The sequence below is a fragment of the Martes martes genome, assembly GCF_963455335.1.
Source record: "Martes martes genome assembly, chromosome: 4".
In the NCBI taxonomy this organism is placed as follows: domain Eukaryota; kingdom Metazoa; phylum Chordata; class Mammalia; order Carnivora; family Mustelidae; genus Martes; species Martes martes.
The window spans coordinates 149,343,631-149,358,293 of NC_137891.1; the positions used below are offsets into that span (position 1 = coordinate 149,343,631).

The 14,663-nt window shown below is 46.9% G+C and overlaps 1 protein-coding gene across 2 annotated transcripts; it reads left to right on the top strand.

Annotated features, from left to right (window-relative positions):
• Positions 1-332: 332 nt before the first annotated feature.
• CZIB (CXXC motif containing zinc binding protein) lies at positions 333-7,906 on the top strand. Of its 2 annotated transcripts, none has more exons than XM_080800831.1 (9): positions 333-738; positions 948-1,031; positions 2,335-2,391; positions 2,747-2,828; positions 3,033-3,064; positions 4,630-4,707; positions 5,398-5,463; positions 6,321-6,605; positions 7,574-7,906. In XM_080800831.1, the coding sequence occupies exons 1-8, from the start codon at positions 733-735 to the stop codon at positions 6,396-6,398; spliced, it is 483 nt and encodes a 160-aa protein (XP_080656957.1). In that variant the 5' UTR covers positions 333-732; the 3' UTR covers positions 6,399-6,605; positions 7,574-7,906. The 2 variants fall into 2 exon arrangements, with proteins under 2 accessions (XP_080656957.1, XP_080656958.1); XM_080800832.1 differs by having other exon boundaries at positions 644-738; positions 948-1,005.
• The last annotated feature ends 6,757 nt before the right edge of the window (positions 7,907-14,663 follow it).

The following is a 14,663-nucleotide window of genomic DNA, read 5'->3' on the forward strand; positions in this document are numbered from 1 at the left end:
AAGATAGGAGCAGCTTAGGTCCGGATCTGGGACCAGAGATGTCAGGGTTCCTAACTCCAGTGTATTCCCCTCTATAGAAGGGTAGCTGGGGCAATGAAGTTAAGCTGGTGGTAAAGTAGACAAGAATAGTAACTCCAAATTTTAAATGACCGTGAGAACCTCAAAGGCGGTAATTGTCGCAAATAGGCTGTTCCTTGAAACACAGCTTCCTTATGGTCTCAGATGTGCCCTGGACCTCATCCCCCAAATCTGCGAAACTGGCCGCGGGCAGGCGGAACCGACGCGATCTAAGAAGCCTCAGAAGGCAAGCAGGGACCAAGTAGTTGTTGGGTGAGAGAAGAACGAGTAGCGAAGAGTCAGGAAAGAACAGGGGCAGGAGGCAGCCGTGGCAGAGCTTTCCTGCAAGGACTGTGTTTGCTACGGTATCCCTCAGACCAGCATAGTGCCGGCACGAGATCGGCGTTCAGCAAGTATCTGGAAGCAGGCTTCGGCGGGTCTGAGCTCAGGCTAATTGCGGCCTCAGGACACCTCCACAGGCCCATTTAATCGAAAAAACCAAGCCCAGGTCGTTAACCAGCCGCGCGTGAACGCCCCGCCCTCTCCCCCGTCCGACGCACGCCGGAGGTCCGCACCCTGTGCGCTGGGGGCGTCCACGTTTACGACCGGCCGGAAAGTAGCGGCTGCAGCTATCGCTAGCCTGGGTCGGGCCGGGCCGAGCCGAGTCGAGCCACTATGGGGGTGAGGAGCAGGCAAAGTGCCGCCAGGGCAGGGACGGGGAGGTGCCGAGGACCTGGGAGGCGGGAGTTCGTGTCAGGAGGGACTGAGAGAAGTGGGCTCGCGCTGAGGAGTGGGGAGGCAGAGCTCGAATCTAGGAGGGGCAGGGCCGGGGCTCGGTAGGGCTGCGCAGGCGCGGTTCATGCACTTGCTCTGGCACTCCCTCTCCACAGAAAATTGCGCTACAGCTCAAAGCCACGCTGGAGAATGTCACCAACCTCCGCCCCTTGGGTGAGGACTTCCGGTGGTACCTGAAGGTGCGACTGGAGGGGCGGGACCCTAGGCGGGAGAAGGGAGGGGCAACGGAGGGGCGGTAGGCACCGCGAGGTTCCGGAAGGGGGCGGGGCGCCAGTGGGCCGGGCCCAGAGAGAGCTTTCCCGTGCCAAAGTGCGAGTCAGGGCAGCTTTGTCTCCAGTAAGAATGGACATGTGTAACCGCTAAATGGTATTTTCCTGAATAGAATTTGCTCGCTTTTCTATTTTTTTTTTAGATTTATTTATTTATTTGTCAGAGAGAGAGAGAGAGAGAGGAGCGAGAGTGAGCACAAGCAGACAGAGTGGTAGGCAGAGGGAGAAGCAGGCTCCCTGCCGAGCAAGGAGCCCGATGTGGGACTCGATCCCAGGACGCTGGGATCATGACCTGAGCCGAAGGCAGCTGCTTAACCAACTGAGCCACCCAGGCGTCCCTTTGCTCGCTTTTCTAAATGTTTTGGTTAGTTCTTAATTACTAACGTCTCGGAGATCCTTTTGTAATTTTTCCTCCGTGAAATATTTTATGTTTTGAAAACAGTAAACGGGAGACTACTTGAAGGGGTCTTGGGATTGTTTAATAAGGAGGGGAATTTCACCTTCTGTTTTAGTTGATTTGGCTTTATTTATTGTGAAATCCCTTTAGTTTTGATCGTGGCATCCTCCATTCCTCCCCACCCCATACTGGTGAATCTGGTACTCTGGTGGCTTGGTCTACAGATGCCCTTCACTCTTCCAGATCACCGAGCTTCTGCTCTGTTTCCCTCCTCATCCAAACCCCAGCATCCTTCAGATCCTGGCAATAGCTCTATTCCTTTTAGGAAGCTTTCTCGCCACCTTTACTACCAAGTATTTTGAAGCTCAAGTACCAGGGTTTATTTGAGAAATTGATGTTCTTCCACTTCAAAAAGCACAGAGTCTAGCGGAGAAGACAGAGAAATAGAGTAACAACAGTGATAAGTACTTTTACTAGGAACCTACAAGGCCTGTGAGAACACAAGGGAAGTTCCAGACCCAATAAGGGGTGGGGGTTGGAGCTGTTGAGACCATTTCTGTACTACAGGAACCTTGAATTTCCAGCCAGACAGGGTACTTCTTAGAGGAGAGTGGGCACACCAGCAGGAGAAACCCTGACCTGTTCTTTGCCCAGAGAGAAATTTTGGTTATGTCCTTGGTGGGGCTGTTCTAAGGATGAAGTCTGGTTGCTGACGGGAAGATAGGTTGAGCCTACCTACATCACACTTTCTTGCCCTTCCCCTGTCTGCCCGATTGAGCTAAACTACTTCACTAATCTTCTTTTTCCTCCCCCAAGATGAAATGTGGCAACTGTGGTGAGATTTCAGAGAAGTGGCAGTATATTCGGCTGATGGTAACTACTCCCCCTACCACCATACCCACATACAAACACTTATAGGCCTCTCCTCAGGGATTTGGGGAAGGAACCAGTGGCCCTGATCTCTCAGGTCTTTGGACCCTGCTTTTTGTGGTTTGGAAGGGCAGCCATTAGTATGGTCAACACTGGGAAGAACAGGCTTCTTCGGAATGTGAGGCAGAGTTCAAAATCAAGGGGAGTCCCTTTCTCAGTCTCAGGAAGCTCCCCAGGATTCTTGTCGTAGCAGATGGCATTCCCTGTTTGGGTTTTGATCTCTTCACCTATCTAGTAAGTGGTAGAGGGGATCATGTCTAATTAATGTGTGACTACAGATTCTGTTTACCCTTGCCAGGACAGTGTGGCACTGAAGGGAGGTCGTGGCAGCGCCTCCATGGTCCAGAAGTGCAAGCTGTGTGCGAGGGAAAACTCCATCGGTAGGTCAGGTCACAAATCCTGAGCTCTGCCAACTGGGGCTACATCTTCGTGATACAAAGCAGGCTCATGTTACTGTGGGTAGACCCAGGCCTGAGATGCCCAGGCTGTGGCAGCCGACTCTTTTCCCCAGAGCCACATATGGGCACCAGGATGGGGGCAGCATATGGACTCAAGTCAACTTTGTCTTCTCTTTTACATTTCAGAGATTTTGAGCAGCACCATCAGATCTTACAATGTAAGTTCCCTGCTGTGGTGGCAGGTGTGGTGGGATTAAATCTAAGCTGGGAGCTAGGAGGTTGGGGTTCTAGAGTTCTGTTTGTACCAGAGTGACTTGCTGTGGGATATTCATTCATATACTCGTTTACTCATTCACTCACTCTGTCACCATACACTGGCTGAGTGCCTGGTAGGCAGAAGATTCATAATCAGGCTATTACAGTGTCTTCTCTAATAAGCACTGGGCTGTGGGAGCTCAGGGTACCTCTGGCCCAACCCTTCCACTCAGGTCCCATCTCTGGGAGCACTTGCCTTTTCTATACTGGGGGACTTGTGAGCCTTCTCTGGCACCCTTGATATTGACATTAGCTAGTTAGTTATACATTACTGTGTAACAAATTAGTCCAAAGGGGAGGGAGGGAGTGTGTGCTTTTAAGTCTCTTTGTTTAAAGGGTAGTTACTTGTATTGACCCATTACTTACTTAGTATTTTTTTTAAGATTTTATTTATATGAGAGAGCATGAGCATGAGCAGGGGGAGGGAGAAGCAGACTCCCCACTGGGCACTCAGCCCAATGCAGGGCTCAGTCCCAGGACCCCAAGATCATGACCTGAGTTGAAGTCAGACACTTAACAGACTGAGCCACCCAGGGGGCCCCCCCTTACTTAGTATTTTTGAAACATGTCTGATTTATGCCAAATTCTCAGCTTTGTTCTGAAGTTAAAGAGAGAAGTCACAAGGACTTGCTTTCAAGTAAATAATATATAGTAGATGTGACACACCAGCAAACAAAAAGCAAACCAGGGCGGACAGAGAGTGCCTCCTCTGTGCCAGGCACATGACTGGTGTGTAGGAAATGATTTTACAGTGAAGGACAGAATGAGATTGAATGTGTGGGTGTGATGCTTGGTATCTCTGAGCCCATGGGTCAGGGAGGCTTGAATTTCCTCGTTCTACCATCCCCCTCAGAGGTGCGTGTTCCACGTGAAAACCCCATTTCAAAGGCTTTTAAGTCAGCCTCCTGCCTCACAACATGGCAGAGGTTTAGTCAAAGGCTGCAGTTAAGTGTCCTGGGTCATTGGGAAGATCTGGACACTTTATAGTGTAATTCTTCACATTTTTTTTTTTTAAAAACTGCACACGAGCTGGCCCCTGCTGACTTGTTCCCATTTTTTTATTTTGATAATTCTATCTGCCATTTATTGAGCATAGTGTGAACTTTACACTTTACACATAGTTCAGATTTTCACAGCTAGGAACTTTACACATAGTTCAGATTTTCACAGCAAACCTCAGCCCAATCTGACAATCTTAGGCCCTAGCTGGGAAGAGAGGTAGAGCTGTCTGAGATCATATCCAGGCAGGCCGACTCTAGTACTGAGTCTTTCTTGTGCAGCAGCTCTGTCCAGGCAGGTCTCATGAAGAGCAGTATCCAATGCAGGCCTCTTCCAGAAGAGGAGGAGTTGCTCTCGAGTCCTGTCTGGGCTAACGGGTAGTAGGGCCCCCTTGGCAGGAAGGGCAGCGGTACTGAGGTCTTTCCAAGGGCCCAGTGGGGCCTGCGCCCTCAACACACTTCTTTTCTAGGCTGAAGACAATGAGAAGTTCAAGACAATCGTAGAGTTTGAATGCCGAGGCCTTGAACCAGTTGATTTCCAGCCCCAGGTGCGTAACCTGTATGTTTGGGGAGCTCATACAGGAAGTAACAGTAAAACTTTGCTTTATCAAGAGATCGTGGACTAGGACTTCTCCTAAGGGTAGTAATTGTTATTTATTAAGTGCCTACTGTATGTTAGGCACTGTGCTGGTCACGTTTACATATTACTTCATTTAATCCTCACAGTAACCCTGTGAAGTTACTCATCCTATTGTTCAGACAAGTGAACACTTTTTATCAAGATTTTGCAGCTTGCGCGGGGTGACAGTAAGCATGGGAACGGTCATTTGAACCCCGGACTGACTCCAGAGCCCACACTCATCCCACTTTATTTGTGCAGCTGTTTCACCTCATGACAAATCTGTGAGGCAGGGAGACAAAACAGCATTCTCATCCCCGTCTCCTAAACAAAACTAAGGTCCAGAGAGGGGAATGACATGCCCCAGGTCTTTTGGGAGCTCAGGGGTAGTGGAAAGGTTTACCCTTCACCTCCTTCCTATGGTCCGAGGCTCTAGTTGAGAGGAACTGCTGTAGTACTGGGAAGGCTGCCAGGCCTGGGAAGTATGTGATTCCAGAACAGGTGCTCGCACTGCATCTCTGTCCTCCCATCCCAAAGGTGGTTTGAAAAGAGCCAGTTCCCTGGCCAGGCCTCTGCCCCCTGTCCCCCAGACTAACCGCTGCCTTCCTGTCATCTCCAGGCTGGGTTTGCTGCTGAGGGTGTGGAATCGGGGACAGTCTTCAGTGATATTAATCTTCAGGAGAAGGTACAGGACTTCGGGGCCTTGCGGGGGCACTGTAGGGAACCTGGTGGGAATTACCCTTTCGGTGAACAAAGATCAACAGAAAGCTGACTCTGCCTTCTTATTTTTGTTGGTGATTTTGGTGTTTAAATGGCCCCAAGTATAGTGCTAAAATGTTATCTAGTGTTCCATAAGTGAGAAGGCTGGGATATTCCTAATGGAGAAAATGCATATTAGATAAGCTTTGTGTAGGCATGAGTTCTAATGCTGTTGCCTATAAGTCAACTATATATAAGGTGTTTTTAAACAGAAACCTACCCAGAACAAGGTTGTATCTTGATTGGTTGAAGAAAATGTGATCAGAGGATTCCAAAAACATAACCCTGTATTTCCTCTGGGAGCAGTGGTTTACTATTTACTAATTCAGTGTTTGTGGTGATTTTGTAGAATATAACTCATGAATAATGAAAATCAATTGTATTACTGAACATGTTACTACCTTAAATAAGCCTTGTGGTCAGGCTTCAAAAGGAGGACGGAAGCCTCCTTCAGTTTGCATAGCACCTGATAACAACTGGAATTTACTGAGCTCTTATATGTGCCTGACATGGTGCTAAGTACTTTTACCTGTGTTTCCCCATTTGCTTCTTTAAACATTCAACCTGTTTTTGTCCCTTTTTTTAATAGAGGACAGAACTGAGGCTCTGAGAAGTTAAGTGAACTTGCCCAGAATGCACTCTAGCTCTGTTCTAGGTCATACATATTCAGGAATGTCTCAGTAAGATAAGAGCCTGAACTGGGCCTTTAAAGTCCCAGAGTGCCATAGTCGCCACTGTCCTAAACCATCTCATGAGGCTGACAGGGCCATTTTTTCCCCATAGGATTGGACTGACTATGATGAAAAGGCTCAGGAATCTGTGGGAATCTACGAGGTCACCCACCAGTTTGTGAAGTGCTGAACCTTCTTCCTGCACACTTGCCTCTAAGAACTGAGAAGAGACAACGTGCCCCAGGCAGCAGAGCCCACTGAGACGAGTCCCCTCACCCCTTGTCTCCTGGAAGTTATCCAAGCCGTCACCGCTGCATGCTGGGCTCTGTCACAGCTTCCCAAGCCCCACCAATAAAGCCCCTGTTTGTACTGCACTGGTGCATGAAGGCAGAGTCAGGTAACAGCAACTTCCTCCACAAAAAAGAATTTCATGTTGGAAGTCTCTGGTTGCTTCCTGGCACATTCCCACAGTAGAGGATCCAATTTGTAAAATATGCAGGAGCACATAGCTTCTGAGGGCTCTCCAACTCTTTGGGAGCAGGTAGGTTAACCCGAAGGACCTAAGGTGTCAAAGCCAACAGTGCAAAGAGCAGCTGGGCCTGTGGAACGATGCCATGAGCCCCATGGTCCTGAGCCAAAACACTACATTGATCACCTTGGCTCTCAAGTAAACCCAGGCATTTCTAGCTGGTGTCACTTCATAGTCCAGGGCTACCAGGGACTTTAGAGGCACCAGCCCAGTACTGGCATGAATCTGCTCTGTGAAGTTCTTGCTGGACAGTCATCAAGTCTTTGTCCATTTGCTGTGATGGGGCAATCGTCTCCCACCAGGGGAGTCAACAGGAAAGTTCTTCCTTCTGCCAAGTCAGTGTCTGTGCTCCCTAAAGCTCCTGCTGGTCCTGGTTTGTCACCTCTGTGGTCATGCTTCCATGTTCTGCCCCTGGACAGCCCTTTGGAGGTCTGAAGACAGGAGTCAGGGCCCTTTAAGTCTCGTGGGCCTTGTTCCCTGGGTCTGAAGATCCCCTGCAGAGTAGAGAGAGTTGTTCGGTGCAGTTAGTTAGATGGTGAGGGCATGCTCAAGCATTCACACTGGTGAATCCACCATTCGGAATACCTGTTGTGAGACACCTTATTTCACCAGTGTTGCTGGAGTCAGAATTCTTTGGAAGTAAAAATGATTACCTTCATTTTTTGAGAGGCCCATCAGGAAAAAGTATGCCCACTTCCAGACTGGTTGTGGGGGGGCACTAGAAAGTAGCACTACTACCTCAGATTTCAGGTTAAAGCTGGCTGTGTCCAAGGGTGGTAAAGCAATTCCTACCTTGTCTGTTCTCCAGTCTGGCATCTACATCGTGTTTCCTCTAGGTTTCCTGTGTTCCTGGCCCCTGGACCTGCTCTTTACTGCATGTGACAGAGTAGAACATCTTTGGCCCGCCGTCAGCCAGCAGGTCTCTCCAGTCTGTCACCCCCAGGGTGCAGTCCACTGCCCAGCCTGAAAGCAAATAAGTGGAAGCAGCCTGAGTAAGCAGCCTTTCTGGGTTTTAGTCTCTTACGCAACAGCCAGTGTGTGTGAAGCTCACAAAGACAGACAATAAAAGGATCTCAAGGTTTCCTTTACATTTTAGATTATGTTCTCATTTTTCAGGAGGTGGAAGAACCCAAATAATCATTCAGGGATTAAAGGAAAATTAGATGATGTCAACAGCTGCAAGTGTTCAGAGAAAGTGTTCAGTAAAATTTAATACTCATTCAACAACAAAAACAACAGAACTGTAGAAACTCTGAGCAGACGGGGAATAGAAAGGAACTACCCTCACCTCACAAAGCAGATCTATAGAAAATGTAGAGCAAATGAAATGTGTGAAGTAGTCCAGTCAAGGTCAGGGTGAGCTGAGGATACCCCTGATCACCACTACTCTTCCTTGTGCTTGAGGTCCCACCCAGTGCCCTAAGACAACAACAAAAGTAAAGGGAAGGTATTGAAAAGGAAGAAACAACTCATTTTCATGGATTGTGATTTTCCACTTACAAAATACAAAAGCATTAATAGGTGCTGGATTTAAGATTAATATACAGAAATCAAATCCATTTTGGTACACTGATGACATTCTGCAAAATAAAAATTGACAAAAAAGTACTATTTATAATAGTAGTAAGAAAAAATACCTCCAAAAGTAACTGGGAGTTAAATCTATCAAAAATGTTCATGACCCTAGTATGTGAGAAAATTATTAAACTTTGCTGAAAGGTGTTAAAGCCTAAATAAATGGAGACCTATATACTATTACTGGAGGATAGGAAGACTTGGTAGTATATCCTTCCCAACAAATGTATTTATAAAGTTCTTGTCCAGATCTCAACTTCTTTTTTAACAGAACATAAGTTGATTCTGAAATCTGATGCAACACAGGTGGGAGTCCCCCCTCTACTGGATGCCACGATGTAGTGACAGAGCAGTGGCAATGAAGCCAGCACCATACTGGCCCTGTGATGGACAAACAGACCAGTGGGACAGTAGACAGACCCCTGCATGTGTGAAAACTGGTTTAGGAAAGGTGCTGTTGAAGATCAGTGGGGAAATTTTTAACTCCCCAATAAACGGTGCTGGGGCAGTTGTTTGAATATGCACAGTAAAAGATACTGGGACCCTGTTTCTGCATATGAAAGTCTATTCCGCCATTAGTTATCTTGGGTGCTTTGGTGCAGCAGCATGTTGGGGTAGAAGAACCCTGGGCTCAGTGTCTGGCTCACTGTAAACGCTGGGCAAGTCCTGTCCCTCTCAGGACTTCATTTCTCCATCTAAAATAAGGGCACTTTCAGCTCTGACATTGTTACTAAATAAGAATTAGTCAAAATGGTGGTGGCATGTCTGAGGCCTGCCTCGCATCACCAGGAAAGTTAGTTCCCTGCCCCCCACTCCAGGACTGGTCTCCTGTCCACATTGTGGAAAGTAAAGCTGCTGGATGCAGGGACAAGTGGAAGATGAGACCATCTGAGTCCTCAGTATGCCCTTCTAACATTATCCTTGCACAGCTGTTTAAAAGGTGCCATCTTTATCCAAAAGCATTTTTTAAACTTGACTCTTGGTGAATGACAACAAGTTGAAGGTTGGGTAACATTAAGCTGCATCCTCGTGTACAGCAGTCATTTCCGTTATTTCCCAGGAAGGGCAGAGGCACCCAGGATCTCTGCCTGACCAGGCAGCCTGATCATCTCAAAATGCTGTCCCCACTCCTTTGTGAGTCAAGTCACCCTGGGCTGAGCCCTATCCCTGGTTAGCCATCAGAGCCCCAGAGAAGGCTGCATGCCTGGCCTTCAGGAAGCTTGGGACTCACGACAAGGACCATTTCCACTCTCCTGACACTTAACTGCATCTGAACTTTGATTCTGCCATCTTCTCTGAGGGCTTCTGCTGCAGTAGGCTCTATAGGGAGAAGATGAATGAGACCCAAGCTGTCCTGTTCAAGAGCCAAGCAGCTATAACCCACTAACTAAAACAGTTACTCCCAAACAGGTGCACTGGATCACTGGGAGAACTTTTGAAAAAGACATTTCCTGGCTCCACTTCATTCCTACTGAATTAGAATATCTGGGCTAAGATCTGAGATTTCCTTTAATTTAAAAGCATTCTCAAATGAATCTGATTTATCCAGATGACCAGAGCACACCCTGATTTCACAGCAGGGTGTGCTCTGGGTTGCTGTGGGGACTAAAGGAGATAATGAAGGCAACATGTTCAGCACAATGTCAGGGGCACTATACAGAGGGAATGGAAGCAGTGATGACTTGGTTAGAAATGCAGACAGTCTGTGCTGTTCTCTAATGACCAACTACCCACATGCTGCTGCTCCCTGAACTGGGAAACAGCAGTGGATAACTAACCATGTCCTAATTCCCCAAGTATGGCTGTTACAGCTCCCTCTTCTGAGCCTATTGCTTCCTACTTAGAAAGAACTGGTTTGGAACCAAAAGATACAATTTCATGAGATAGGACAAATGCCAGGCTTGATTATAAAAGCCAGTTACTTAGATTTACAGCAGACATGGATTGAGTGAGAACGACCTGGGGGCTTTGGGTTAATCCATAAGCTCAACCTATGCCAACTGCAAACTGACTGAATTAAAAGTGGTCACAGGCTAGATCAAAAGAAATAATGGCAAAAGGGAGGGTGAGAGCAGCGCCCCCGACCATTGGTCAGTCCATGCTGTGGGGCTGTTTCCTTTGGTGCTCTGCACTTCAGTGCAATTATAAACAAAACTCACTAGGCCTGGAGATGATTCCTGTGGGGTACAGCAAGAGAACAGGAGAGGTTTATCCAGGAGAAAGCATGAGGCGTGGGGGGGTGGGTGGGTGGGGGCAGACATGATCAGTTTTTACAAAACTGAAGGATTCCCACCTGGGCAAGGGCAAAGACAGTGACACTCCATAGGGGCAAACGAGCACCAAGTGTAGAGTTTCAGGAAGATAGATTTCAGCATAATACAAGAGAGACTCTCCTAATTTTTGTCCAAAATCGGAATGTGATACATTATAGATGGGGAGCTCCTAATCCCTGGAGATACTCAAGAAGAAAAGATTGTGAGGATTCAGGCCTCACAGGCGACTTACACAAGACCAGATTTATCACATCAGAATTCCAGTTTTGATGCATCCAGGCAGGAATGCATCCAGGAATTACTGGGCTGGACAATCCAAGGAATTCCACAACCTTCAGTTAAGAATCGCTACTGCTTGAAATGGGATGGGACAGGGGAGGGAGACAAACCATAAGAGACTCAATCTCAGGAAACAAACTGAAGGTTGCTGGGGGACAGGGGACAGGGAGGGATATGTTGGCTGGGTTATGGACATTGGGGAGGGTATGTGCTATGGTGAGTGATGTGAGTTGTGTAAGACTGATGATTCACAGACCTGTACCCCTGGAGCAAATAATACATTATATGTTAATTAAAAAAAAAAAAAGAATCGCTACTGCTATAAGCAGAGTGGAACTGTCAGAGGGTAACCGGTGAGAAAACTAAAAACTTCTTTCTCCCTTTTGAAATATGTTTTAATAATGACTAGAGAGGGAAATGAATTTGCAATCAGTTCAATGCGCTAGCTCCTCTGGACGACCTGGGCACTCACCAGGCTGCTGCTGCTCATCCTGCTCAGCCAGCAGTGGTGTGGAGAGGCTGCTTCCGTACATTCTACGTATTTAACTGTAAGCACTGTTGTTCACTCTCTCTGCCCAGCTCCAAAACCTCTAACTACAGCAACAGTCACCATCCTGCTGTTCCACGTACTACACAGTTCATGTGCCATGCCATGCACTGTGTTGAACGTGGGGATACAGGATATAGCCTTCGGCCCTCGAGATACTTGCTGCGACAAACAATCACAGTACAGGGCTTCAGAGGGATAGTCAGTTCCCAAATATTTAACAAGCCCTGGGGCCCTCTGGTCGCCCACAGTCTAACAGTGGAGAAAGCTGCAGAAACTGCAAAGTACTGTGGGAAAGGTGAGACAGCCAAAAAGCTTTAGGCATACTTAGGAGAGGCACTAATTAATTCAGTCTCCAAGGATGGGGTGAGGGAAGGCTTCCTAGAGGAAGTGAAATCTAGCTGAAACCTGAAAGTTGAGCAGATGACCAGAAGGGCGGGGAGGGAGTTGTGTTCCAAGCAGAGGCAACAGCACGGCATGGCATCCCTGAGGGAGTGTACGCCTTTAAGAGAGCTGAGGCTGAGAAGATGAGCTGGGTCAGCTCCATCAAAGGCTCAACTGTCTCATTAAGGGGCGTGAACTTCTTTCCAACGTAATGAAAAGCCATCTTAGAATTTTACGCAGGGATATGATCAGGCTTGAACATGAGAAAAATCACTGGCTACAGTGAGGAGGGAGAATGGACTGGAGGGAATGAGTGGGGTCTGGAGGCAGGAGGGCCAGTGAGGAGTGAATAAATAGACTCCATCTCTTGACAGGAGGAGCTACAAAATTGCCTTCAGAGGTATGGGTGCCAGGAGGGAACAAGACAGATCTCCAGCAATAACCGGCCCTGTGTCAGGCTCCTTAATGGCTAAAACAGAAGTCCAAGCTAGGAGTAGGAGGATGGACAGGATGACCCTGCAACACCATAACCTCCCTTTCTCCACCTACCACCTGTCTCATGTCTACCTCCTCAAATCCTGGCTCCCATTCTGTCATTGTGTCACATGAAGATAACTGGAAAGGTGATCTGGAAAGCATGCTTGATGTGGTCCAACTTAAAACATAAGCTATTAGAAACCACACTGAGGTACCACTTCACACCCACCAGAATAGCCATATGGCAAAAAAAGATAGATGGAGGGGCGCCTGGGTGGCTCAGTGGGTTAAAGCCTCTGCCTTCGGCTCGGATCATGATCCCAGGGTCCTGGGATCGAGCCCTGCATCGGGCTCTCTGCTCAGCGGGGAGCCTGCTTCCTCCTCTCTCTCTGCCTTCCTCTCTGCCTACTTGTAATCTCTGTCAAATAAATAAAATCTTAAAAAAAAAAAAAAAAGATAGATGGATGTAAGTGCTGGTGAGCATGTGGAGAAACCAAAACCTTCATATTCTGCTGGTGGAAATGTAAAATGGTTCAGCTACTGTGGAAAACACCCTAGCAGTTCCTTCAATGACTAAACAGAGATACTACATGACTTAGCAATTCCACTCCTAAGTCTATACCCAAAAGAAATGAAAACATGTCCACACAAAAACTTATACACAAGTATTCACAGAATTATTCATAATAGCCAAAGGTAGAATAACCCAAATGACCATCAACTGGTGAATGAATAAATATGATATATCCATATGCTGAAATAGTATTCAGCAATAAAAAGAAAATAAGTACTGATATATACTAGAGCATGGATAAACCCTGTAAACATTATGCTAAGTGAAAGTCAGTCAGTCACAAAAGGCCTTACATATATAGTATAATTCCACTTATGCGGAATGTCCAAGATAAGAAAATTACTATAGGACGAAAAGTAGATTAGTATTTTTAGTGTTTGGTTGCGGGGCGGGGATTTGAGGGAAAAGGGGAATGACTGCTAGTGGGTACAGAGTTTCTTTTGGGGATGAAAATGTTGTAAAATTCATTGTAGTGTAGTGATGATTGCACAACTGTGGATATGCTAAGATGACTGAATGATACATTTAAATAAGTGGAATATATAATATGTGAAGTATATCTCAATAAAGCTGTTTCAAAAAAAAAAAAAGCTACACGGTATCTGCAAAACTCGCTTTGGGGCTTCTGGGCGCATCTCAATGAGAAGCAGATAATGTCTAGAGAGGCTGATATGGCTGTGAATCTGGATTTGTGCCACACTTGTTCTGGAATCATGAAGAGAGAAAGCCACCTGGACAAAACTTGCTGATTTCCCAAAGCCCACTCCTCACATGGGAAACTCCACACGGGAGCGGCTTTAGGGTCAGGAGGAGCACAGATTTGTTTAACAAAGTTCATTCTCCTAAGTCAGGAGGCCAACTAGTTTAAGATTTAATTACTGGAAGCTTAGATGAACAGAAACAATATAAAGAGCCCTGGACAAGGAATCAAAAGAGCCTGTCCTGAGCCTACCACTTATCAAATGACCTTATATTCCCCAACTATCCATCTTCTATATGTAAACTGGAGACAGTAACTTCTGTCCATTCCAGAGATGAGGGGATCCAATTAGCTGAACACTTTACAAATGTGCAAGACGTGTATGAGCGCCAACTGGGTTGAGACTTAAGGGTTTCTGCCATCCCAGGTACCACTATAGAAGCCTTCACAGCACGAATCCAAGACCAGGAGGAAGGTTGGGGTAAGTTTTAAGTAGGAATGCTGAACACGGAGACAGACCACAGAAGAGATTCCTTTAAAGAACTGCACATACCCAAGGTGTACTACCGAAGGGTACATTCACCCTGAACAGATGCATGAAATATGACTTCTCAGCCCTGCAAGTTCCAATAAAGGTTTTGGTTTTAAAAACTCATACTAGGGGGCACCTGGGTGGCTCAGTGGCTTAAAGCCTCTGCCTTCGGCTCAGGTCATGATCCCAGCATCCTGGGATCGAGCCCCGCATCAGGCTCTCTGCTCAGCAGGGAGCCTGCCTCCTCCTCTCTGCCTGCCTCTCTGCCTACTTGTGATCTCTGTCAAATAAATAAATTAAAAAAAAAAAAACCAACACAAAAAACTCATACTAGGTTCAGCTGGTTAAGCAACTGCCTTTGGCTCGGGTCATGATCCTGGAGTTCCAGGATCAAGTCCCGCATCAGGCTCCCTGATTGGCAGGGAGTCTGCTTCTCCCTCTGACCTCTCTCCTCTCATGCTCTCTCTCTCTCAAATAAAGAAATACAATCTTAAAAAAAAAAAAAAAGTTCATACTATGGGGAGCTCGCTATTCAAGTGAGTTCACTTGGATAAAAAATGGAGCAGCAGCAGCACAGACATCACA